This window comes from Gekko japonicus, unplaced genomic scaffold (genome assembly GCF_001447785.1).
Source record: "Gekko japonicus isolate JY-2015 unplaced genomic scaffold, Gekko_japonicus_V1.1 scaffold415, whole genome shotgun sequence".
NCBI classification, from domain to species: Eukaryota; Metazoa; Chordata; class Lepidosauria; order Squamata; family Gekkonidae; genus Gekko; species Gekko japonicus.
Window position 1 is genome coordinate 941,568 of NW_015173136.1, and position 25,078 is coordinate 966,645.

General features: G+C 41.9%; 1 protein-coding gene across 1 annotated transcript in view; it reads right to left on the reverse strand.

The window, feature by feature from the left end:
* LHPP (phospholysine phosphohistidine inorganic pyrophosphate phosphatase) overlaps positions 1–19,638 on the reverse strand; it is a 182,294-nt gene extending 162,656 nt beyond the window's left edge. Inside the window, exon 1 of the mRNA XM_015422203.1 lies at positions 19,461–19,638. Coding sequence (XP_015277689.1) covers positions 19,461–19,588 — 128 coding nt within the window. The 5' untranslated portion in view covers positions 19,589–19,638. The remainder of the gene's footprint in view (positions 1–19,460) is intronic.
* Between the last annotated feature and the right edge of the window lie 5,440 nt (positions 19,639–25,078).

Genomic DNA, 25,078 nt, shown 5'->3' on the forward strand with positions numbered 1-25,078 from the left:
CCTTCCTAACTCATTCCTGGTAACCTTAGAACCATGGCATTTTATTTCCTATTCACAAAACCTTTACCTATTAAGCTCTCTTTGCTTGTGTTCAGAGGCAATGCCCTTCTCCATTTTTATCTACCCTGTGATTCTCCCTTAAGTTCCTTCTCACTTACCAACTTTATTATAGGAAGAAAAGGCCAAAAGTCACAGGAAACAAAACGAGGCTAGAAAACGAGTAGGTGTATATATACACAATCGAGACCTGCATCAAAAATGGTTCACAGGGTCAAGCTCTTGAACAAAACAGGAATGCACGAGGCCAGTATTACTATGCAAGGCAGAAAACTGGGACGCCTCAGAGGATGCTTTAAAATGAGCCCAGTTGTACCACAGAACAGTTAAAGAACTCCAGTTAATAAAAACCTCGTGTTACTGTAAGAGAGAAGCAAAAAGTTGGACAGCAACACTTTTAGATGGTTGGTTCCTCTCCTGGTGCTGGAGCACTTTCATGACACACAAATGCTACACCAGGGTACTGAAAGCTAAAGGAGCAGATCCATCAACTGCCATTGACCTAAAAGGCAACAGGAAGAACTGATGAAAGGGTGATACCACCCAGAAGAAACATTACCAACATTCCTGGCCACAATCCCATAACAACACAAGAAAATCCCTTGCAGAAGCTACTACTGGAAACAGGATGATGGACCAGATGGAATATTGGTCTGACACAGCATGGCTACTCTCATATTCTTAAGGTTGGAAGCATAATATTCTGCAACAGAAAGCTTTTCCTTCAGCTTGCTGAGATGCTAGCAAAGAAAGCTCGAGCCATTTTTACCGAGGAGGAAGAAAAAGTAAATGGCACTCCATGAAATTGCTGAGTAGTCAGGTTAGAATGGATGAAAGGAAGTACTTCTTCACCTAAAGAGAACACATGGAATTCACTGCCACAGGAGGCGGTGGCTTCAAGAGGGAATTAGATAAACATATGGACCAGAGGTCCATCAGTGGCTACTAACCACAAGGTATAGATAGGAACTCTCAGTCTGGGAAAAGTGATGCACTGTATTCTTGGTGCTTGGGGGCGGGGCAACAGTGGGAGGGCTTCTAGTGTCCTGGCCCTACTGGTGGACCTCCTGATGGCACCTGGTATTTTTGGCCACTGTGTGACAGAGGGTTGGACTGGATGGGCCATTTGCCTGATCCAACATTGGCTTCTCTTATGTTCTCTTATGTTCACCTTCTATCAAGTCAAAGAAGTAAAATCGAAGATATAAATATTAAAGCTAAAGAATCCTGATTTCTGGCCTTTTAATATTCCTCCAAATTCGCTACCTGAGGTAGGCCATTTTAACTTGCTAAATGGCTAGGGTTGGCCCTTGTTTTAATTAGGGCTCCAACATGTAGCCAATCAATTTGATTATACCATTAAAAACGTTTCCACTGACAAGGAAGGTGCTGAATAATGCAGCAACGTATTTTTTGTTAATGAGAAAAACACTTATAAAGGCTGTAAGTGGCAGGTGACATCTTAGAAGAGGCCTTTCCCATCTTTTCACTGACAGGAAGCAATGGAACATGGTACCAGCTGCAACTTACAAATGCATTGCCTGAAAACAATAAAACCTTCCCCCCCCCCTTCCAAAATGTTGTTTTAGTCCTATCTATAATTCCAACAGATTAAGTCAACTGACTGATTTTACAAAAAGGGCCCCACTATTGACCACAATCTCCACCACGCACCAGTGAAGGAGGAGAACAGCCACCATTCTTGGTGAACACCATAGACTCTGCTTCACCTACTGACATGGCTGAGCAAACACATGTCTTGGCACCTGGAATTAACTACTAGGTTCTTCAGACCAGGCAGGCAGAAGTAAAGTCTTATAAGACCATCATCTTTGTCCCAAAACAAAACATCCACCCAGCAAAACAAAGTGAGATGGGCTCCTTTAAGGCAGCATATTTGGGAGCACCATTCAAGAGGAGCATGCCCAGTATTTAAATGTTATATTTCTACTGCATGTGCCCAGGGATTTGGATTTTCTGCTCCCAGCATCAGAATGGAAATTAGTTGGAGATTTATTTTTACTGTTGTTCTTATGTAGTTTTAAATTGTTTGTTTGTCTAATTGGGTTTACTGAATGCTTTCCGTGAAAGCTAGTATAGAAGTATTGTTAACCAATGAATTATTAAGCTACTAAGACTCCTGTAAATGGCCCCATTTTTAATTATTAGATGCAATTCCACTGGAGCCTTAGGGAACTGCGTAATAGGTTTTCGCAAATTGTTCTCTCCTTGCTCTCCAGAACTGCTGATTTGCACCAAACCTCCCAAAATGTAGGCAAACAAAACACACAAATGCCAAAACAGCCAGAAATGTATGAGTGGAATCCAGTTCCCTGACAATATAGAATGACATTTAGAATTCTAGGACTGGTTCTCTTGTATGTTAAACCTGTGCCATTTCATTGAGTCAGGGCTCAACACAAGCCTCATCAGTGGTTGGTTCAATGGCTAAGAACACCGGATCACTCTGAAGGCCCCATTATGGATCTTTCTTCTCTCTGCTTCTGCTGCTACTTGGTTTATGGAACGGGAGGCCTAGATTCTGATCCTGCTCCCTCCTTTCTTCTTCTTTAAATTTTTTTCCTTCGGAAGTTGTTGTTGCTAGCAGGACCCTAAACAGACATACTTCAACTTGTGTAGCCTCCATCTGAATCTTTCAGGGTGAAACTAAAACTGTGCTTCCTTGTGCATATCCTTGTCCACTTAGCTACCATGTACCTTGCCATGTTCATGCTGTGTACAGCTGTTGTAGTTGTGTTATGGGAAAGGTGGCAAGCAGCATTGTGACTGGTGGGTAGCAGCAAAAGGTTGACTCTGGTGATGCATTCACTCAAGAATCGTGACTCTGTGACCTACTGGATCAAATGCTGGAGTAATCCTTCCAGTCCAGCATCCTGGATATCATTCTGATGCTGAATGAGTACCTGCAATCACAACTACTTTGCAATACCCATGTTAACTCTGGCATTAGAGTCATTCAATTTACTAGAATCAAAGGATTGCATTAAATTGGTCATTTTTATTAGAATTCAAGTTTTATTGATTTTCATAAACACAACACATAAGGAACTCTGGAATCTCCCAGCTCACAAGAAACTACCCCCACCACTGGTTAGCAGCACCAAGAAACTACCCCCACCACTGGTTAGCATTCCAGTTTGTTATTCAGGAGCAGCCAGTAATATACACTTCCCTGAATATGCCGTGAGAATCAGAATTCAGTGCTAAACCACTTCTGCTGGCAGATGCCTCAGAATGCAATGGCAAAATCTCCTGAAAACATAAGCAAAAAGTAGGTTCATAATAGGTCAAGGGTGTCAAACATATGGCCCGTGGGCCAGATCTAGCCCCTGCAAGGCCCCAATCCAGCCCAAGAGCAATTGGCTATGTGCTGTTTCCTGCAGCTCCTTTTGACCAGTCTCTCCTGTTTCCTGCTTCAAAGGAGAGAAAGCCTTCCCTCGATTGGCTGAGGGCTCCCCCCATCCTCTGGGGAGGGAGGGGGAAGGAAAGAGCCAGGGAGAGGGGGGAAATGGCATCTCATGAGACTTTTAAGACCAGCACCTATGTTTAAGACTAAAAAATAGAGATGTGTTTAAGACAAAAAATGTTTTATTCCAGGTATGAGAGAGAGAGAGAGAGAGAGAGAGAGAGAGAGTGTCAATCCTATGTTTAAGACTAAAAAATAGAGAGTGTTTAAGACCAAAAAACATTTTATTCCAGGTATGAGAGAGAGAAGAAGAAGAGAAGGAGGAGATTGGATTTATACCCCGCCCTTCACTACCCAAGGGAGTCTCAGAGCGGCTTACAAACTCCTTTCCCTTCCCCTCCCCACAACAGACACCCTGTGAGGTGTGTGAGAGAGAGTCCTGTGTTTAAGACCAAAAACTGCTACTCTTAGGTCAGCAACTGAATGCCCTGGAAGGTTAAAATGTTCCCCCACTTGTTTTTGAATGTTGTGGTTTCTAATAGTAGTAGAAAGAGTAAGAGTTCAGTAGCACCTTTAAAGACTAAAAAAATGTGGTAGGGTATGTGCTTTTGTGAGTCACTGTTCACTTCTTCAGACTTATTTCCACTTATTCTTTGCATCCACCTGGACTGAAGCCTCCAGTACCAAATTGAGACCTAGGTTTCCTGTCTCATTACCAATGCTGATATCTCCACGCCTCTGTATATCACACCAATGCTGATATCTCCACCCATCTGCATATCACACCTAATCCAATCACACCTGCTATTGCCATTCGGCATCTGAAATCATCTTGATAAGGTTTATATCTCCGGTACCCAGTGTTACATTTTATGGCACGCATGGCCTGGCCCTACAACGTGACATTTATGTCAGATCCAGCCCTCGTAACAAATGAGTTTGACAATTCTGTAATAGGTAGTATCATAAGCACAAGGATTAAGAGGCTATACACAGGGCAAGTGCCTTTTGCAGCCCAGAAACATCCTCTAGCAGTTGAATCAACAGCTTTTGATATGGTGCTGCAACAAGAACCACAGTAACCTAAATAAAATGCATCACTTGGAACAGAAAAACACTGTATATAAGGATGGGTGTCTGATACAGTTAGATTTGAGTCCGGTAACATCTTAGAGACCAATAAGAGTTTCAGGGTCTGTGCTACTGGACTAAAATCTAACTGTTCTACTGCAGAGCAACATGGCTACCTTGGAAACTATCTGCCTGGCACAGAATCAGCTTATTTGTCTACCTATCTCCAAACTGGCAATGTTCATAAGCATCAGCTTTCCCATACCTCAGGTAGGTGTTAGCGCTGCTACCTGAAAATATTTAACTGGAAGCTGGCAGGGATCAGACTGGAGACCTTATGCATGCGATGCATTTGCTCTGCTACTGAACTGAACTCCAGCCCCCTCCCATTGGACAATGCAAACAGAACTGGGAAAGCACTAGGTGGTGCCCAAAACATGGGAGCTGATCTCTAAGAATCTGGACACATTCCCATACTTACACAAGGTTGACACACACACACCCAAATTTGATATGAATGCTTAGGACCCAGAGAAACTTTTCTACTCTGCACATATTCATTACAAGCATGTGATATGTGCGTGTTAAGGGGGGGGAGCAAACTACACAGAACAAATTTTCAAAAAGCAAACTACAGAGAACAAAATTTTAAAAAGTGAACGACAGAAAAGTAATAGATGAGTAGTCAAGCAGCATGGGTTAGAAGCTAATTCTAGAACTAGGGTGTGTTAATGGGCAAGCAGGCCCTGAATTCAACCAATCACAATCTGAAGTGGCACTGTTTCACTTTTACAAGGAGACTGAACTCCCCCACTCCATATGGGCTCCCCCATCGTATTGTTCTAATTCAAAGCATTAAACTAGCAGCCTAAGGGTTTAACATCTATTAACAGCCACCAATTGATTAAAAGTTCACCAATTAGCCCTCTGATCTTTGAGCCCGATAGCACGGTAATGTCAATCTGATGGTCAGATGAAACGGCTTGAAAAAGCTTAACTTTGCAGACTGAAGCTCAGAGATGCTTCCACTATTAGCATGTGTTTAGTTAGTCCAAAGACATCAATGAAGCTTTGGAGTACAGCCATTATTTAATTAGTGCAAACAGCCCAAGAAATAAATTTATTTGCCATTACTACTATCCTGAGCTGCCTTAATCACAGCATTTTTATGGGCAATATAATTTGGTAATCATATTACACTGGCCTTTGTTTCATACTGATGGATAGTTAACTGTTTGCCTTTGAAGCCACTAATTATCATCTATAAAAGCCAATCAAATCCAATACAACACTTCCACTGTGAAATCATTATTATACTTTGTATATAAAGAGCATCTGTTGGTAAACAATTAACTTGAGACTAAAAGAAAGGAAGCAATTCTTTGCCTCATTTTAATAATTACTTCTCTAATACCCGGCAACAGGAAGTAAAGTGAATAATTCAGCTGGCTGTATTTCTTTTAGAAGCTGAGGGCTAACCAATGATTACTAAGATGCTATCAACTCACTACGGAGCATATCCCATGTGTATCTATGGAGGGGATAAGAATAATGCAAGGATCATCTTCTAAGGCTATAAGAATAATGCAAGGATCATCTTCTAAGATGATTTTATTAACAGTGGGAGATGGAAATTCAATCTGTTTACTTACTTTCTCACATTTATACCTTGTCTTTCCCCCAAAAAGGGACCCTAAGGGGCTTACATTGCTCTCTTCTCCACTTTATCCACACAAATAGGTAGGTTAGGCTTAGAGTATATGACCAGCCCAGGGTCACCTAGCAAGCTTCCATCACAATACTGGGGATTTAGATCAGCATCTCCCAGATCCTAGTTCAGCACTCCAGCAGTTACACCACACTGGTTACCATCACCAGACAAAAATATTAGTATGGTCTACTAATTAGGAGTAATGAAGACAGATCAGTTTGTAGAGTTGCCAGGCAACCAGCGGGAGTTGTGGGGAGGTGGCTACTTACTGCTGGGGATGGGGGTGGTGATCTTCAGCACCACATAAAGTTGTCACTTCCGGCACAACCCAGAAGCACTGGCATTGTCCCAGTGTGATGCCAGCACTTCCAGATCATGCTGAAAGTGACATCACTGTGCGCCAACAAAGACTGCCCCCCCTTTTGCCAGTCTGCTACTGCCCGCAGACCACGAATGTTGGTGGGCACTAGGAACAATAACCAAGAGTTTGCCTGCCTTTATCAGGCACCTGGTAAGCCAGTCACTCACCCCAGATACCTTTGTGTGTAGGGATGTGCATTTGGCAATAGCCAAACCGAAAAAATACCCGAAAAGTACCTTGTCGGTATTTTTCAGGTATCACATAATGCATATAACTGAACCCGAAACATTGTCAGTATTTTTCAGGTATCACATAATGCAAAGTATATAACTGAACCCGAAATAGCTGAACCTGAAAAAGCTGATATTATCTGGCTTTTTCGGGTTCATTTTGCTATACCGAAAACAAGGTCTCATTTAACTCTAACAAGCTGAGCTGCCAGTCAGTTGTTGGGTTTAAATGCCTTTCTTTCCTTCCCGGAGATTGGGGAGGGAAAGAAATGCATTTTGAACATGCCTAGGTTCCTTGCCTTATCTTCTCCAAGTGTCCTGCAGCCGTGTGGCACCTGGAGAAGAGCGGACAGGGAACCCAGGCGTATTGCCATGCCTGCCCTTTGCTTCCCCAGCCAGTCCGCCAAGGCAAGCATGCAAATATGCCCCCTTCCTTCCCTGAGTCTCTCCGCTTTTGCGAAGAAACTCGGGGAGGGAAGGGAAAGGGGGGGCATGTTTAAATGCCTTTCCCCCCTCCCCGAGATCTTTCCCTCCCCATGTCAGCTAGAGAAGGGAAGGCAGAGAGGCTTTCCATTGTCAGTTTCACTCACAATATACTCACAGCAGACTGGTGGGGAGTGAAATTGACAAGGAAATCTGTAGGGGCTAGAGGGAAAGAAGGCATGCCTCCTTTCCCTCTGGTAGTGTATATCAGACCTGAATATACTCGGCAATACCGAATATTTCCCCAATCCGAATACTTTACCGATATTGGACTGGAGAAATTCAGCATTTACTGATATTTTTTGGGTCTGATTTATCCAAAGCCGAAAAATACTGGCATTTTTTTTTGCACACCCCTAGCCTTGACCTTATAAGAAGATTCACACTAAAAGAGAGTATGTCCCTTAGATGTGATACAGGAGACTGAAAGCAGAATAAAACAGAAGCCAGGTTGGCATATAGCCTCTACAACCATAGGCATGTCACTTCAGCCTGCGCCTCAAATCTCCTTCGCAAATTGTTATATTGTCACCCCAACAGTGTGATCCTAAGCAGAATTACACCTTTCTAACTCCAAGGAAGTCTGTGCGGTCCTAACCTCTGCTTAGGACCGCACAGCAAATCCTTACTAGCTCTGAGCTAGTTTTTTTGTATTCCATTTTCCTTTGTTGCATTTTCAGACAGCAAAAGGGAGCCACATCCTACAAAGCCTGGTTTTTTCTGGGGAGGCTGTAAACAATCCATAGGTTCACCCCACTCCCTTAGCTTCCATCTTCCCTCTTAAACATGGCTTGCCCTTTAATTTCTTTTTCAGCAAAACCATAGACTGTCATGATGTTAAAATGGTTTGCAGCCTCCCTCAAAATCAGACCTGGAAGCCATGGTTTAAAGTTGGTTTAAAATCATTGTTTGGGAGGAGAGTGTAAACTATGATTAGGGATGAAATGGAGTGGGGAAAAATTGGGTGGATGTAAATGGAGGAATAGGAAGCAAGTCAACTAGCAACTCATTTCTGATCTTTCAAGCCATGATATGGAGGATGGCCTGAACGGAGCCGCTACGTCAGAACCAGATTTTCAGTTGCAAAAAACGTAAATTCAGTAATATACCACACTGAGGTCCCGGTCACACAAAAGGTTTTGGCCCGGGAGAGGGACGGATTGGGGGCGCAGCAAACGGGCGAGCTCTCACCACAACATCTGGGAAGCGGCGCGCACCCATCCCCGATCCGTCCATATCCTGACAAGAAACATAAACATTACTGTTATGAATAATGTTTATGTTTCTTGTCAGGATATTTGTATGAAAAAGAAATATCGAAACGAAACGGTTACTCCAGGGAAGTTCGTCCTCATCGGAATAGGAAGCAAGTCAACTAGCAACTCATTTCTGATCTTTCAAGCCATGATATGGAGGATGGCCTGAACGGAGCCGCTATGTCAGAACCAGATTTTCAGTTGCAAAAAAGGTAAATTCAGTAATATACCACACTGAGTCTTCCACTTAGTACACTTTGTATGAAAGGCCAACTCCTAGTCTCCAAGAGTAGCTACCTATTTCATGCCCAGCTCCTCTTCTACAGGTATATACAGAAATATAAACAATCTCTGTCTGTCTGTCTGTCTATCTAAATATAAATACTCTCTGCTGTACAGGCTGATCCCCAGCTTCGTGTGCTCTTTGTAACGGAGCCAAACCAAGAGATAAGTAAGGGCAGAGAAAAGCCTGGAAGGGGTAAATGGCATTTAGGATTCACCTCCCTCATCTGCAACCCCCTTTTGTTCTTAAAAACCAGGCACCCTACACCCAATGTGTTTGTAGCCGGGGCAGACCCACAACGAAAGTATTTGGCACCTATAAACACTTATACAAGGCTCCAAGACAGTCTCCTGTGCAGGCATCAAAGATGTTAAGACAGATTTAGGATTAACCACACAGCATCATGGACCCTCAAGCCATTATCTATTAGAATTCTGAGCTGTGAGATGATTGATGTGATACCTAAAAGCAGTCTTAAACTGCACCAGTTATTAGATGGAGCCAAGAAATACAAATCATCCCATGGAGTTCATGGGATCTTTACTGGTTTTAGTAATACTGAGAGTCTTTTTATTTGGGCAGAAACAGTGTGGCTTTCCACCTCCAAAGAAGGTGTGTTAAACACAGAGAAATACTGGTCCCTATCCTCCCAGTGATGTCTGTTGCATTTTTTAAAATAAAGACTTTACAGAAGAAAGGAGAATTAGTGATTTTTTTTTCCTATATAGGATCTACATGGTTACAAAAGGTTGCTGGACTTTCCCAAAGAAAATAGATTAATTACAGTTACTGCTGGCCCTCCTCCCAGGTTCTGGTGTTGTTGGCTTATGTGTTTATACTGAATTATTTTACCATTTGAAATGCTGTTTTTAATTGTTAAAATGTTTTGTTTTTATGTTCACCGCCCCGGAGACCCTGATTGGGTGGAAAGGCAGCATAAAAAGATTTTAAATAAAATAAATAAGTAAATACTTTGAATAAAATGGGGGAGGTTATGCTACCTCAGAAAGATGTTCTCCAATATGTTGAAATTAAAGATCTAAGAAAGCTCCAGAGAAATAATGCGATGGACAGAATGCTAAATTTGAAAGTTGAATAGTTAACTACATATAAGAGACTTGTGTAGGGAATTTTAAAAAAATATTGTTGGAAACAGTGGATGTGTTCACTTCCCTCAATGACAGAATGAGCCAGGAAGTCCTCAGGTTTCCATGTTCCCTTCCCCATGCATGGCCCAGAGATTGAAGACTTCCTGGTGTTGACCAACCATTGTTTATAATGATGATATCCAAACTGAGCAATAAGTGAAGCTTGTTCTCTGGTCTACAAACCAAATTTTTCTAATCATCATATAGACAAGAAAATAAATCAGTTTGTCATTTTGCCTGATTCAGATGTAACAAACTATAGTTTGTTCCAAACTATTTTGAATAGACTTAAAGGAGTCCTCCCTCTTAAAACTTTTGTATAATTAAGGAGGACTGATATTAATAAATGGGTTGTGCAATATCTTTTGTGATATATTAAGAGACGATACTTAGATATTTTGATATATGATTCTTTCTATCTATTAAGGCGTATATAATAAATAATATATGGTGAATAAATTGTAAAAATATAAAACAAAAAATATATAAAATTATTTGAGACATTTTATGATTGTCTGTAGCACGGTATTTGCTGATTTTTGGTATTTCCTACTTACCGTGGGTCCTATTTTGGTTTTATGTATACAAACACAAGACAATATTGTACAGATGTGATGCAAGATGTGAAAACAAGTACTGGCTGCAGTTACAACTACTCTTCAACAGTACTGTTAAATCGGAACATCGGGAGCTGGAAGGCATCTTATTGATTGCCGTACAAATGACAGTAGCAAAAACTGGGAAGATTAACATTGCCCCAGCTGCAGAAGAACGGAGAAGGTACTCTTGGCAGGAATCAGTGATAATTTCAGTAACTCACTTTAAATGGCTGGGGGAGGATAGATCTTACGCAACTATTGGGAGGAAGCCTTTTATAATACTGCAGAACAGAATTAAACATCAGGAAAATGTTAGACAAGAAATTGTGCTTCAGATAACATGTTCAGAAAAAGGGTACAACTATTCTGCTCTATAGTTTCATGATTATAAAGGCTCCATTGGTTCATTTATTTTTTTAAAATATTTGGCCTTTCCAACAAAGCCCATAGTGGTTAACAATCAAGGCTAAAAAGAGCGACACAAATCTGAAAAACAATTTGTAGTAATACAGAAGTAAAAATACAACCCTCCGTCATGGATCACTGCCTTGACGTGGCGAGGGGGCTTGTGTGGTTCAATGAGGCTGTGGGCTATGCCATGGAGGGCCACCCAGGACGGACAGGCCACAGCAGAGAACTCAGACCAAGTGTGATCCACTGGAAAAGGAAATGGCAACCCACTCCAGTATCTTTGCCAAGAAAACCCCATGGGGTCGCGAAGAGTTGGACTCAACTGTGCAACTGAACAACAACAAAAAATACAACCAAGGTCTACAACATCTTAAAGATTTCACTCACACAACATCAACAACTCATACTGCAAACAAACAATTGCCATTTTTTTAATTGTAAGTCCAGGGATTCAATACTTATTTTCAGCAAAACGCTCTTTGAAATAGCCAAGTTTTTCATGTTTTCCAGAAGGCAAGAAAGAAGGAATCTGGCAGATTTCAGAAGGTTGTTCCATAATAATGCACAGGAACAGAAAAGCCCAATTTTTATTTACTTTATTTTTCTTCGTTTATACCCTGTCTCTCTCCCTAACAGGGATCTAAAGCACTTTACATTGCTCTCGTCTCCATTTTATCCTCACAAATACTCTATGAAGCTGGTTAGGCTGAGAGTGTGTGACTGGCCCAAGGTCACCCAGCAAGCTTCCATGTCAGAATGGCAATTCAGACCTGGGTCTCCCACTACCTAGTCCAATACTCAAACAACTATACAACGCTAATTCACCATTGAACAGTTTCTGGTCGGCCTACTGGAAATGGAAGGAAAACTAAAAGTAACGGGTGACCAGATCTAACAGAGAGCACTGCTACATACAAGGAGAGAGAGCATTCAGCTATAATATGGTCCCTACATTGTGAAGGGCTTAAAGGTCTGACTGAACCCATGTATAGCTGGATAAACATTTTTGATAAGGCAATACTCAAGTCAGAAAATATACTTACAGTGTAATCCTACATATCTGGAATCCTACTCAGTGGGGCTTATTCCTAGGAAAGTTTCCTTATGACCCTACTGTTAATCTTATTGTCCCACTTTCTTTATTGCAGCTGTGTGTGCACTGTATATTTAATTAGAAAATAATACAAATGTACTGAAAAAAATTAAGGGAAGCTTTTCAAGGGTGAACCATGTTGTTGATTCTACCACCTACAAAAAAGCAATTGGTGTGGCATTCAGATATTTTCTGAAGTACAAACATGAGGCAGCAACCTGGCAGTGCAAGATGAAAATTCTCTAAGAAATAGCGGAGGGACTCCAAAGAATTATGGGAGTGGGGACAGAATTGGATCAGGAAACTCCTCCCTTCCAGCCCAGGAGCAAAAACTAAAAGCTGCTGGTCAGATCCAGCATGGTGTAGTGGTTAGATTGTCAGACTAGGACCGGGGGCAACCAGGTTCAAATCCCCACTCTGCCTTGGAAGCTTGTTGGGTGACCTTGGGTCAGTCACACATTCCTAGCCTAAGCTACCTCACAGAGTTGTTATGAGGATAAAAAGTGGAAGAGAATGATATAAATTGCTTTGGGCCTCCATTGGGGGGGAAAGGCAAGGTATAAATGAAGTAAAATAAAAGATATGGCAACTGAGACTACTCAGCCAATCGATTTACAAAATGAAAGCAGCTCCTTAACAGGGCTATTTTGTTCTTGCCATTTCAGTGCAGTCTGACTTGGAAGGACCATCAACCCCATTCACATAAATTACCAATGGCCACCCAAAATGTGTATTTCACATTTTAGTTGTGCCTCAAGTTGAGCGCTTGTCGAGCAGCTTGCCAGTTTATCTGACCCTGTGCGACGCCCCCAACATTCTGAATTGTTTTACAATTCCAATTCTGCTCGTTTCTCTGGCAATCTGTGCCTGTAAGACTCTGCAGGTATCTTATTCTAACATGACTGCCCAGCTGCTCCACCACCTCATGATCCCCAAGATTTCCGTTGCTCTTTTAAAGAGCCCTGTTGAAAGTTGCGCTAACAGATGCCCTATAGTGGCCAAACAACAGGATGTCGTAAATGTCCAACCGCTGGGTGCTTTTCATATGTATATGCTAATAGGTATGCTATCAGCATACAGCTGTAAATGCCAATAACAGGTCTCAGGCCAGGCATGTTTTATGGCTCTTTAACCACCTTCTGTATTGTGAGTAGCCAACTCCTTAGTGGTTGCAACATGAAAAGCAAAGAGCTTACTTCATGTTGATGTTGTATAAACCAATCAGGCAATAATGGCGCAGAACAGAGGAGATGCTACGGTAGATTTGATGAGAGGCTTTTAAAACCCTGACTGGTGTTCTTGCCTATTATAAACTGATCTGTGTGTCGTTCCTAACAAGGGCAAAGGAGTATACGCCATGGTCACCCTTCAGTTTAAGGATAAAGGTAGACAAAGCTGAGGCTTACACGATCAACAGATGGTTTAAGACTACCATTAAAACCAACTGATTCTCTGAGAATGCAACAGGCTGTTCTATAATGCATTTAACCAAACAAGCTGATGGCCAGCTATAAAAATTATGGCATATTAACAGAAGCTAACAGTAAGTTAACCTTTGGAGGCCACACATAAATCAAGCTTTATTATGAAATGTGACCCAGCAATTCCACTGGCGTACTGGGCCCTACAATAAATATGATCCCAACAATAAATGAAAGCATCCCGACTACTATGTTAAAAACCAATTGCAGGTTCAGAGATAAAACAGATAATGAAGCTAGTTCTTCCCTCGGTTGATCAAATGTAAAGTGAAATGTCTTATATACACATTTGATTTTCAGCTTCTGATTTGATCCCCACCCCCTGCCGGCATATATTAATCCCTAAAATGTTATATCAACAGAAAATTACAGAAAAAGGTAGGTTTCCAGTAGTCCAATCCTATTCAGTTATTCCAGTCTAAAATGGAATTCATAGGCTTACCCTTGAGTAATTCCACACAGGGTTGCACTGTTAGAATGCCACTCTCATCCTTAAAGGTAAAGGTTCCCTTGCTCGAAAGCCAGTCGAATCCGACTCTAGGGTTGCGGTGCTCATCTCCGTTTCAAAGCCGAAGAGCCAGTGCTGTCCGAAGACATTTCCGTGGTCATGTGGCCGGCATGACTAAACACCAAGGTGCACGGAACACTGTTACCTTCCCACCAAAGTGGTACCTATTTATCTACTTGCAGTTTCTTGCTTTCGAACTGCTAGGTTGGCAGGAGCTGGAACTAGAGACGGGAGCTCACTCCGTCATGCGGCACACCCGGGTCTCGAACTGCTGAACTACCGACCTTCCACAGCCTGCAGTTCAGCGTCTTAACCACTTGAGCCACCGCAACTCCTATTCTCATCCTTAAGCAGAGCCAAAAGCTTATGTGGGACTGCATGGTTCCAATGCCGCCACTAACATTTTTTTAATGCATAAGAACAGGCTACTGCTGAATAGTATGCTGGTTATAAATTTCTACCAGTAGTATATTTTCTATATGAATCTCTGGATCTAATACTACTGTGAAGGGCATGGAGAAAAACCTTGAGAGTATGAATGCTTTCAGAAACATGGACTGTTGGTAGTGCTATCCTGAACAGAGGCTGTGATCACACACACTAAATAATCCACTTTCAATCCACTTTCACTGCACTTTCCAACTGGATTTTACAGTGTGAACTGGCAAAACCTCACTGTCATTTTTGTCACTCATTTGTCCCTATTGCTTCGGAGGGGGGTTCCCCCCAATGTGTTTTGCTTTCTCTAGTAGTCCCAGAGGGAGCAAAACACATGTGGAAAGAGGGGGGGAAACGACCCAAAGAAATAGGGACAAACGAGTGACAAAAATGACAGTGTGGAAGTGGAGAGTGCATTGAAAGTGGATTATTTAGTGTGTGTGATCACAGCCAGAGTTTCACCCTTCATTAGCTTCAAATGACTTAGAAGGCTAAAACTCTGCTTGGAACTACACTGCAAGGCTACAGAAGCATGATTTATCTGGACCACTGATAAGCCAAGAATACCGGAATACCCGTAGTGCCACATGGGAACCCACAAATAGCTTCTATTCTGTGCAGAGTAGGTTAAGAGTAAAAACAATGGGTTCGACACAAAGGACGCTGAGTACTGAAAATGCGCACCTCTGCCACTTGTGAACCATCAGACACAAATCAAATACAAATCTGGCAACATTCCTCCAAGCTGATATTCCTCAACAGTCACACAGACAACAAGGAGGGAGCTGAACTTGGGCCGATCTCCTTCTCTGATGTGACGGGAGTCACACAGAACCAGTACCCCTCCATACCTGGCCGTTCAGAAGTGCCCTGTATTTGCTGGCAAGCCTCCCCCAAAAGTTTCGTGCAGACGTTCTCTGAAATGTACATTTGCCCCACAAACAGACAAGAAAGAGGTCTACTTTTTTTCCTATCGACTACTACACTTACATTAAGAATACCCTTGTAACTCTCTTTTAGGTGCAAGTGACAGAATCACAAATGTACTCAAAATGAGGAAACAAGTGAACGCACCATTATAGCTGCAAGCCAACTCTCATCTACAGGAGATGCAACCATTATTTAGGCTCAGGGGCTTTGGAACAAATTTCACCCCTTCTATTACCACAACAGACCTAGCCCAAATGCATTTGACTGTTCTGACTGAACATCCTGGGGACCATTGTTAGTGAGCACGTCAAGACACACTTTGAAGATTCAATATGTTTCCCCTGCCTCCCTTGGGTCAAGTAAGCGGAGAAGCCAAATTAGCTGTTGAAACATACTGATCCCTAATGAACAGCAGCGACTCAGAGGTTCCCAGCATTTCAAAGCAAGCTCAACATTTTGCATTGAACCCCCAGGCTCTACTTTGGCTGTCACTTCAACTAACATATTTCTGATATTACACTAAATTAAATTACAGCTTAAATTGTCTACACGGATTATGGTACTTAAACTGTTGTGCGCACAGTGACAAACAATACAGCAATATTTCATCGCCTGACATCAACCCCCACACCCAAAACTCACAAATACAGAGAAGCAACACTCCAGGAAACCCTTAAAATGTTTTAAACAATTTATAATATTTAAGCACTGTACAATATTTTTCCAGTTTTATCAAACCGCTCCAAAAGGGAAGATTCATAACTTCTCATTTTAATTACAGAAAGCAAAGAGAAATGCATCCAAGTACAAATGTTACATTAACTATTTTCTTCCAACAGTGCAAATATTGGAGCCATTGCTGAAATGCATGGCAGCCTAAACAGGTTTTCAGTATTATCAAAAGAATACAAAATAGACTAGACTAGATGATACAGCATAATGTTCCAACAAGACCTGCACAAATCAAACAGTACTAGACCTTGATTCTGTTTACATATATCTGGTTGTTTAACTACCTCATAGTTATACCTCATTGTTATAGTTAAACAACCAGAACACTGAAGTATTCTAGCTGAACTATACATCCTATCAAAGTGTGGTTTTGGACTGCTGCTTTTCCATCCATCTGTTTGTTGTTTGTTTGTTTGTTTTAATTTTGTACCATTCAGCCTGATGAAGAATTCTGGTGAAGCTGAAAGGTTGCACAGTCCTTTTCAACAATTCGTTTACACCTAATAAAAGGTATTACATAGATCTTGTCTTGGAATTTGAGTGGACCAATATGGCTGTACAACATCTTCTATAATCTATATATCAGGCTGTATGTAGTGATTTTGCAGAACAGAAGTGAATAATTTAACCATGGGTGCATAAAACATTCTCAAGAGAATCTCTGGTTTCATCTTTAAAAAAGAAAAGAAACACGCTTAAGTTTCTAGTCATTATGGCTGTATAAATGTTGTTGAATGAGTAATGTCTGCTGAAACTTCAGGACAGAACTGAAAATATTTCCCCACCAAAAAACATAGGGAGGTAGAGTTTCTGTGTCCTGGCCTCTTCAGTGAGTACCAGAATAAGTTGAGCAAAGTTCAAATGCACTCAAGATCTAACTGATCACCATATTTGGGGTAAAGAGTTCTTCTTTATGTAAGAATGGTATTGAATGCAGGCTTATTTCTTTCAACCTTAGTCTGCAGTCTGAGGATTGGCTTGTTACCTGAGTAATCTCAAAGCATTTTTCTGCAATGTATGTGATTGAAGCACTTATAGTGGTTAGATTACATGGATTAATCTACACAGATCTGGTATATGTCTCGTAGTATATGTGTGCATGAAGGGGGTGGACAACACTTACGTTTCAGCTTCCTGATTCTATTCTACACTTTCCTTCCATAGCAGATCTGTCCAATACCACTGTGATACAAGAACACTCTGACTCTAAGAAACTTTGACATAATTGCCACATTAAAATCATCTGCCTGAGGCACTTTACCTCAAATGTGCAGCCTTTCATAACAGAATAACCAAATTTGGCAGGGATCTTCCTCTGTAATATAATTTATGCTACATTTCCAAACATATTTGAAGCTGAATGTAGAAATTAATTGCACTTACTTCCAGACAGATGTGTTTAGAATTGGGATAATACTGTCAAAGTTAATACAGCTTTTACAAAAGCTGTATTTCTCCCTTAGTTGAAACAACATTTCAAGACTACACTGCATTTCAGCTTGTTTGTTTGCCCCAATCTTTGTCTTATTTTCATTCTTTCAAATATTTGATTTAGTATTATTATTTTGATAATAAAGGAGATCCAACACAGCTTACAACATTGTTTTCTCCTCCTATACTTTGTCCTCACAACAACCACCCTGTGAGGTAGTTTAGGATTAAAGAGAGTGGACTAGCCCAAGGTCACCCAGTGAGTTTCAATGACCAAATAAGGATTCAAACCTAGGTCTCCCAGATTGTAGTCTCACATGCTAAGCACTATGCCATGCTGGGTTAACTGTACAGTTTCTAATTGCTTATGAAATGTCCATTTAAACATGAGAGCATCACCTTTTGAAAGTGTAGGAAATAAACTATATGGATATATCCTTGAGTTACAGGAGAAAACACAACAAAATGCTTGGTGGCTTCCTTAAACACAGCTCACCTACCATACCTTCCCATATACAACGATCTATTTTGTAGCATCAGGACTAAGAGCCAGATTGGACAATATGGCCCCATACACTTCATACACATGGGTGTGGACTCTCCCATGTGTGAGACAAGAAACAGGAGTCATAGCAAGCGCATGTCTTACCTCCATGCTCACCTGATACTTCTGCCCCATCTCCAAGATCACTAGTTATCCATGTACTGTTTTAACATTCCAAGAGAGCGCCTACACACATACAAGGCAATGAGTATGGGACCAATTTGTGAACTGATTTCCAGATAAAATCTTGTAACTGACTGCATTAATAGAGCACACACTAACTGGATTTTATATGTATGTTACAGCCAGGAGCAGAGGCATCAGAATCGGACAGGGGAACTGGGTGGGCAGAGAATGAATGCAAGCTCTGGCTTCTGTTCCCCATCCTCACCATGCATAGGATAGTGATTAAAGGTCATAAGGGCCAGTCTGGCAACAGAACATGTGACTCTTGAATCAAAAATGCATCTGAGCACATACAGAACACTACTACGATAGTGTTACTCATGCGTGAATGCAGTGGTGTGGTGTAGTAGACAGAGTGGTGTAGTGGATAGAATTCCCACTTCTACCATGGAAGCCCACTGGGTGACCTTGGGCCAGTTGTCCCCATCTCTTAGCCCACCCAGCCTACCTCACATGGTGGTGGCGGTGGTGGTTGTTGTGAGGCAATGGAGGCGGGGACAACAATGTTCTAAGCAGTTCTGAGTCCCCACGGGGGTGGGGTGGGGGTTAAGTGAGACATAAAGGTCCAGATATCTCTCCCTTATTATAAAAGAGTTTTGGGTGCCAGAATTCCTGCTCCTCAAAAATTCCACTGTGCTTTAGTGCTCGTTCTGTTTTATAGTTTCAACACTTTTTGTTGTTGTTGTTGTTGTTTATGTAAATACAAAGCCAGAGTGAGATGAGGCGGCTTGGCTCCCAGGCCGTCTTCTGAAACCCTAGCACTTTCTCTTTTTAGAACTCAGCCGCTGCTAGCAACATTGCTGCAGAACCCCACCGAAGGGCATCGAGGCTTCACTTGCTCCGTCCGGACCCTTTTTCGGAAGGTAGGGTAGCCAGGGCCATCAATCCACCCAACTTGCTGAAAAGGGGATCGGAAAATCAGCTGCCCCCCCCTTGCCCCCCCCCCCCTCAAAACTCTACTAGGGACTCCCCTGGCCTTGTGAACCGGGAACGATAGGACACGTCCCACGAGTGGCGGGAAGGGGCTCGAAGGTGAGACAAGAAACTTGGAACGCCGTGGCTAAATGGGGTCCCACTTACTTTTTTACAGCTTCTATAGATCCAGGAATGGGGACTCCGCCTCCTTCGCCTCCACTATCAAAAAGCACCCCGCTGATGTCTAACACCAAGCCCTTAATGCCTGCCAAGTGCTGAGCCCAACCAGCCATCACGGAGCTTGCCCTGCCGGCAGATTTCAGCAACCGCCCGCCAGAGGAGCGCATACCCCACGGCCGGATTTCTAACCCTTTCTTCCGGTATAGGCATCTGGGAAATGTAGTTGTCTGAGGTCTCAGGCTCATATTAAGAAAATGGCTTGGCAGTTCATTGCTGCTCTGCTTTTCCTCCTGGACATTAATAGGGTTGCAGATGGTTAGGGCAGGCTGCTATTACTGCGTTTTACAAAATAAAGAAAACAGCAAAGCTAGACTTCGGGGGTGTTGGTTTCAGTGGCGTTGGGCACTTGCATTTGAAAAATGCTAATAGGACGTTGAAAACGTACAAAACGAAGGTTTGTTTCTTTTGGTGTTTTACCTATGCATGTAAGATTGTAATAGAAAACATCTGTAATTTTCTTGTGTAACATTCAGGTATGTGTGTCTTAGCAACCTTCTCATGCTTTTCTTTGTGTTTTGACTTGGTCAGCCTTCTGTGTTTCCATGCCCTCCTGTGCCAACTCCCATACATACTACTACCCAATGTGTACGAAGTTTCTGGTGCACTGAAACCCCTCATTCTCCGGATGCCTCTTACTTACTCTTAACCAGTGTTCCCTCTAAGCTGAGTTAGTGTGAGCTAGCTCAGTTTTCTAGCCTCCGGCTCACACATTTTTGTCTTCGCTCAGAAAACATGGCTCCAGAGCAAACTAATTTATGCAGTAGCCAAATAACTTGCTCACAACTTTAGTGCCAGTAGCTCATAAAGTAGAATTTTTGCTCACAAGACTCCACAGCTTAGAGGGAACATTGCTCTTAACCATGTGAAGTGGTAGAAATTTAAATTTACAGAGTGTATGAAGTGCCATCAGGTTCCTTTGGACTCATGGTGACCCTATGAATTAATGCCCTCCAAAATTTAACATTGTCAGGGGGTGAGGGGGTAGTGTTGCCCCTGCTAGATCCAGGTTGGGAAACTCCTGAAGATCTGGGAATGGAGCCTTGAGTGTTCAGGGACCTCGGTGGGGTATAATGCATAGAGTCTACCCTAAAGAGAGTCCATTTTCTCCAGGGGAACGGATTTCTGTAGTCTGGAGATGAGCTGTAATTCCAGGGGATCCCCAGTTCCAACCTGGAGGCTGGCAACCCTAAGTCTTTGATGGAGTCAATCCATCTCATGTTGGATCTTCCTCTTTTACTGCTGCCTTCAACTATTCCTAGCATTATTGTCTCTTGCAGTGACTCCTGTCTTCTCATAAATGTGACAATAGCCTCAGTTTAGGCATTTTAGCTTCTAGGGACAGTTCAGGCTTGATTTAATCTTATTAGTCTTTTTGGTGGTCCACGGTATCCTTAAAATGCTCCTCCAACACCACATTTCAAAGGAATCTACTTTCTTCTTGTCAGCTTTCTTCATTGTCCAGTTTTCACACCCGTACTTAGTGTACTTTACTGTGTACATACATAAGTGCCAACAAGTTGCAACCAGTTTACAGCAACCCCAGCAATGGGCTCTCAAATCAAGTGAGAAGCAGAGGTGGTTTGCCATTGCCTTCCTCTGCAGACCCTTCTTTGATGGTCTCCCATCCAAGAACTGACCCTGTTTAGCTTCAAAGATCTGATGAAATTGGGCTATACCATGCCACCTTCCTTCCCTTAGAGAGTATATACTAAGATCTAATACAAAGATCTGATGAAATTGGGCTATACCAAGCCATCTTCCCTCCCTTAGAGAGTATATACTAAGATCTAAAACCAAACATTTGCCTGGTTATTTTCAAGCAGAATCCTGGATTCCTACTTGCTTGATCTGCGTCACCTTCTCTCTTCCTCCCCTGACTTGACTTTCTTCTTTCTTTCCCTTGAATCTCTCTTCTTCCACATCTATTTTTCCCTTTATCCTAGTTTCTCAGCATCCAGTATGCTTTACCCTTCTTCCCTAAAGCTATCTTCAGCTCCATCCTAAACAGAGTTACTCCCAAGTCCCTTCTAAGCGTGCTCTGTCTCCTAAAATCCCTTAATTCCTGTCTCTTCCTGAGCCCTTTTTAAACTCGTCATATCAGCCCTAAGGCTCTCAGCCACTTTTTGCCACAGCATTCTGCCTCTCCCGATCCTGTGACTTTTTAATTAATTAATTAATTAATTAACAAATTCCTCTTGCACTTTGTGGCTCACAACATAAAATATGCTATCCAATTAAATTCAGCAATTTAAAAGCAAGCAACAATTAAACACCATTATTTGCAAAAACAGTACAACAGCCAGCCTTCACACACAGAACCAGACTATTCCTCCAGCATGATGGCATGGAATCTTTTTCTTCAGCATCATGTCAAATGTTTAAGAACATTCCATTCTATCGTGTCACTCTCTTCCTGACTCTAACTGTTGTGTTACTGCCACCATGGTGGTGGGTTTTGTGTGGCATTATGCTTTGCAAGTTTCTCAGCCATCAGTTTAGCTTTTCCAATGGTCTGGGCAGCCTTGAACTCTCTATCATGAAAATCTGAACTCCAAAGTTTATTGACAACTTTAGTTAAATTAACACTAACCTGTGTTCACATAGGATAGGCTTTCAAATGACATGCTGAAGCAGTTCAGTTTAGTTGTTTGATGGAAACAGACTACACTATATTCACTGCTTATGTACATCATAAATAGTGCATTGAGGACGACAGCAACAACAAAACCCAACATTACCAAATTAGTTTTTGTCAGGGTTGGGTGTTTTTTTTTAAAGAGGTACCAGAACTTTCAAGAGGGAAATGAAGTTTTCAATCTGTCTATTGAAAACTCATGCATTTTTAAACATTTTAAAAAGAATTTTGTCCAAGAGGTTCTGGAACTCTGTTCCTGCATGTTCCCCAAGAAAAAAAGCCCAGGTTTTAGTTGATACCGTGTGCTACACAGGCCATATAGTATTAACAGCTTGGTCTGCCATCTAATAAAACTGGAACATAAGAGAAGCCAATGTTGGATCAAGCCCATCCAGTCCAACACTCTACAGTGGACAAAAATACCAGGTGCCATCAGGAGGTCCAGCAGTGGGGCCAGGACACTAGAAGCCCTCCCACTGTTGCCCCCCCCAAACACCAAGAATACAGAGCATCACTTGCCCCAGACTGAGAGTTCCTATCTATACCTTGTGGCTAATAACCACTGATGGACCTCTACTCCAGAAGTTTATTTAATTCTTTCTTGAAGCCGTCCATGCTTGTAGCCGCCACCACCACCTGTGGCAGTGAATGCCATGTGTTAATCACTCTTTAGGTGAAGAAGTACTTCCTTTTATCTGTTCTAACCCGACTGCTCAGCAATTTCATTGAGTGCTCACAAGTTCTTGTATCTTGAGAAAGGTAGAAAAGTACTTCTTTCTCTGCCTGCTCTATCCCATGCATAATCTTATAAACCTTGATCATGTTACCCCTTAGCCATCGTTTCTCCAAACTAAAGAGCCCCAAGCGCTTTAATCTTTCTTCATAGGGAAAGTGTTCCAACCCTTTTATCATTCTAGTTGCATTTTTCTACACTTTTTCCAGTGCTATAATATCCTTTTTGAGGTGTGGTGACCAAAATTGTACACAGTATTCCAAATGAGGCCACACCATTGATTTATACAGGGGCATTATGATACTGGCTGATTTGTTTTCAGTTGCCTTCCTAATAATCCCCAGCATGGCATTGGCCTTTCTTATTGTAGTTGCACACTGTCTCGACATTTTCAGTGAGTTATCTACTACAACTCCAAGATCTCTCTCTTGGTCAGTCTCTGCCAGTTTGGACTCCATCAACGTGTATTTATAGTTAGGATTTTTCGCTCCACTGTGCATCAGTTTGCACTTGGCCACATTGAACCCCATTTGCCATGTTGACGCTCACTCGCCCATCCTCGACAGATCCCTTTGGAGTGCCTCACAATCCTCCCTTGTTCTCACCACCCTGAACAACTTTGTGTCGTCTGCAAATTTAGCCACTTCACTGCTTACTCCCAACTCCAAATCTGAGTTTCTTTCAGATGTTTTCTATTGCAAAATCATTTAACTGAAAATGTTTTAAATTGGATATTTATACCCCACATTTCCCCCCAACAGGGACTCAAAGTGCCTTACAACATCATTTTCCCCTCCTCTATTTTAACCTCACAAAAACAACCCCATGAGATAGGTCAGGCTGAGAAAGAGTGACTGGGTTCAGGGTCTCCCAGTGAGTTTCCATGGCACTGTAGAGTTTCGAACTTGGGACTCGCAGATTTTTAGGCCAACACTTTAATCACTATGTTGTACTGGAACAAAAGGCCATTCAATCCTACCCCTAGCTGCAAAGCAATACAAGCACATACACACCCAGTCCATCACACAGATTTCACATGCAACCCAATCTTATGCATGCTTATTCAGAAGCAAATCCCGTGGTGTTCACTGAAAGATTTTCTTAAGGAGCCATGCACAAGGTTGCAGTGTCTATTTAATTTCAGGTTGGATATACAAATACCTTAAAACCTCATTAGTTAGTAATGCAAAGAAGTGAATGGATCCTTACTGTTTTACAACTATGTGAGAGATTTTATCTTATGGTCAAACTCCCTGTCCTTGATAAAATGCAGATGCTTTTTTTATTGTTAGCGCAATCATTGGCATGCCACAGTTCAAGAATATATGAGAAACACTGGTGGAATTATAGTCCGCTTGAAAAAAATAAACAAACACCAAGAAGTCTTGGAACCATTGATCTGGCTCAGTGCTATGAGTCACTTCTTCTTAAAGATAATATCTAAACTGTAAAATTCATTATATAGACCCAGAAATGGATCGGGTTATTTAAAACAACACCACTAATGGTACAATATCTCAGCAGTCCACACTGATCGGGAACATTGTCTTGAATAGTGTTATCAGTGCGGGACACCCGCTATGAATATTGATCCGGAGCTTGTAACAGCCATCACTTGCCGTCAGGACAGGTCAGGGTTGAAACCCACCTAGCATCAAAGCAATTTAAAGACAGCACTCAGCCTGAATTTTAATGGCCGCCTGAGCTGAAACACAAACCCAGTCCAGGCAGACTCTGTGAGTGCACACTGGTGGCTTGACAATACTTAAAGAAGCCCTTTAGCCCTAAAATTGATATTTTCAGGAGCTCCATCTGTTTAATCTTTTAAAACCCAGTCAGCTAGAACAATGATTATGGTTAATTCACAAGAACATATTCTGCTGTGACATATATATATCAACAGGCACGGGGTGTGTGTGTGTCTTTCTTTTAAAATAATGACAGGTTTCAAAATTGGGACTGTTTTGAAAGAAAACTGGAATCCAAGCAAACTGAGACTCGCGTGATTTTAAAATGTTTTTAACAGCAAGATTTCAGGAATGAACTAATCCCAATAGTGTGAGAATACTATGAAATGAAAAAATGACTTCTAGCAGGTATAATAGTTAGAACGTCAGACTAGGATCTAGGAGACTCGAGTTCAAATCCTAAGCCTGCCATGATGCTTTCTTGGAG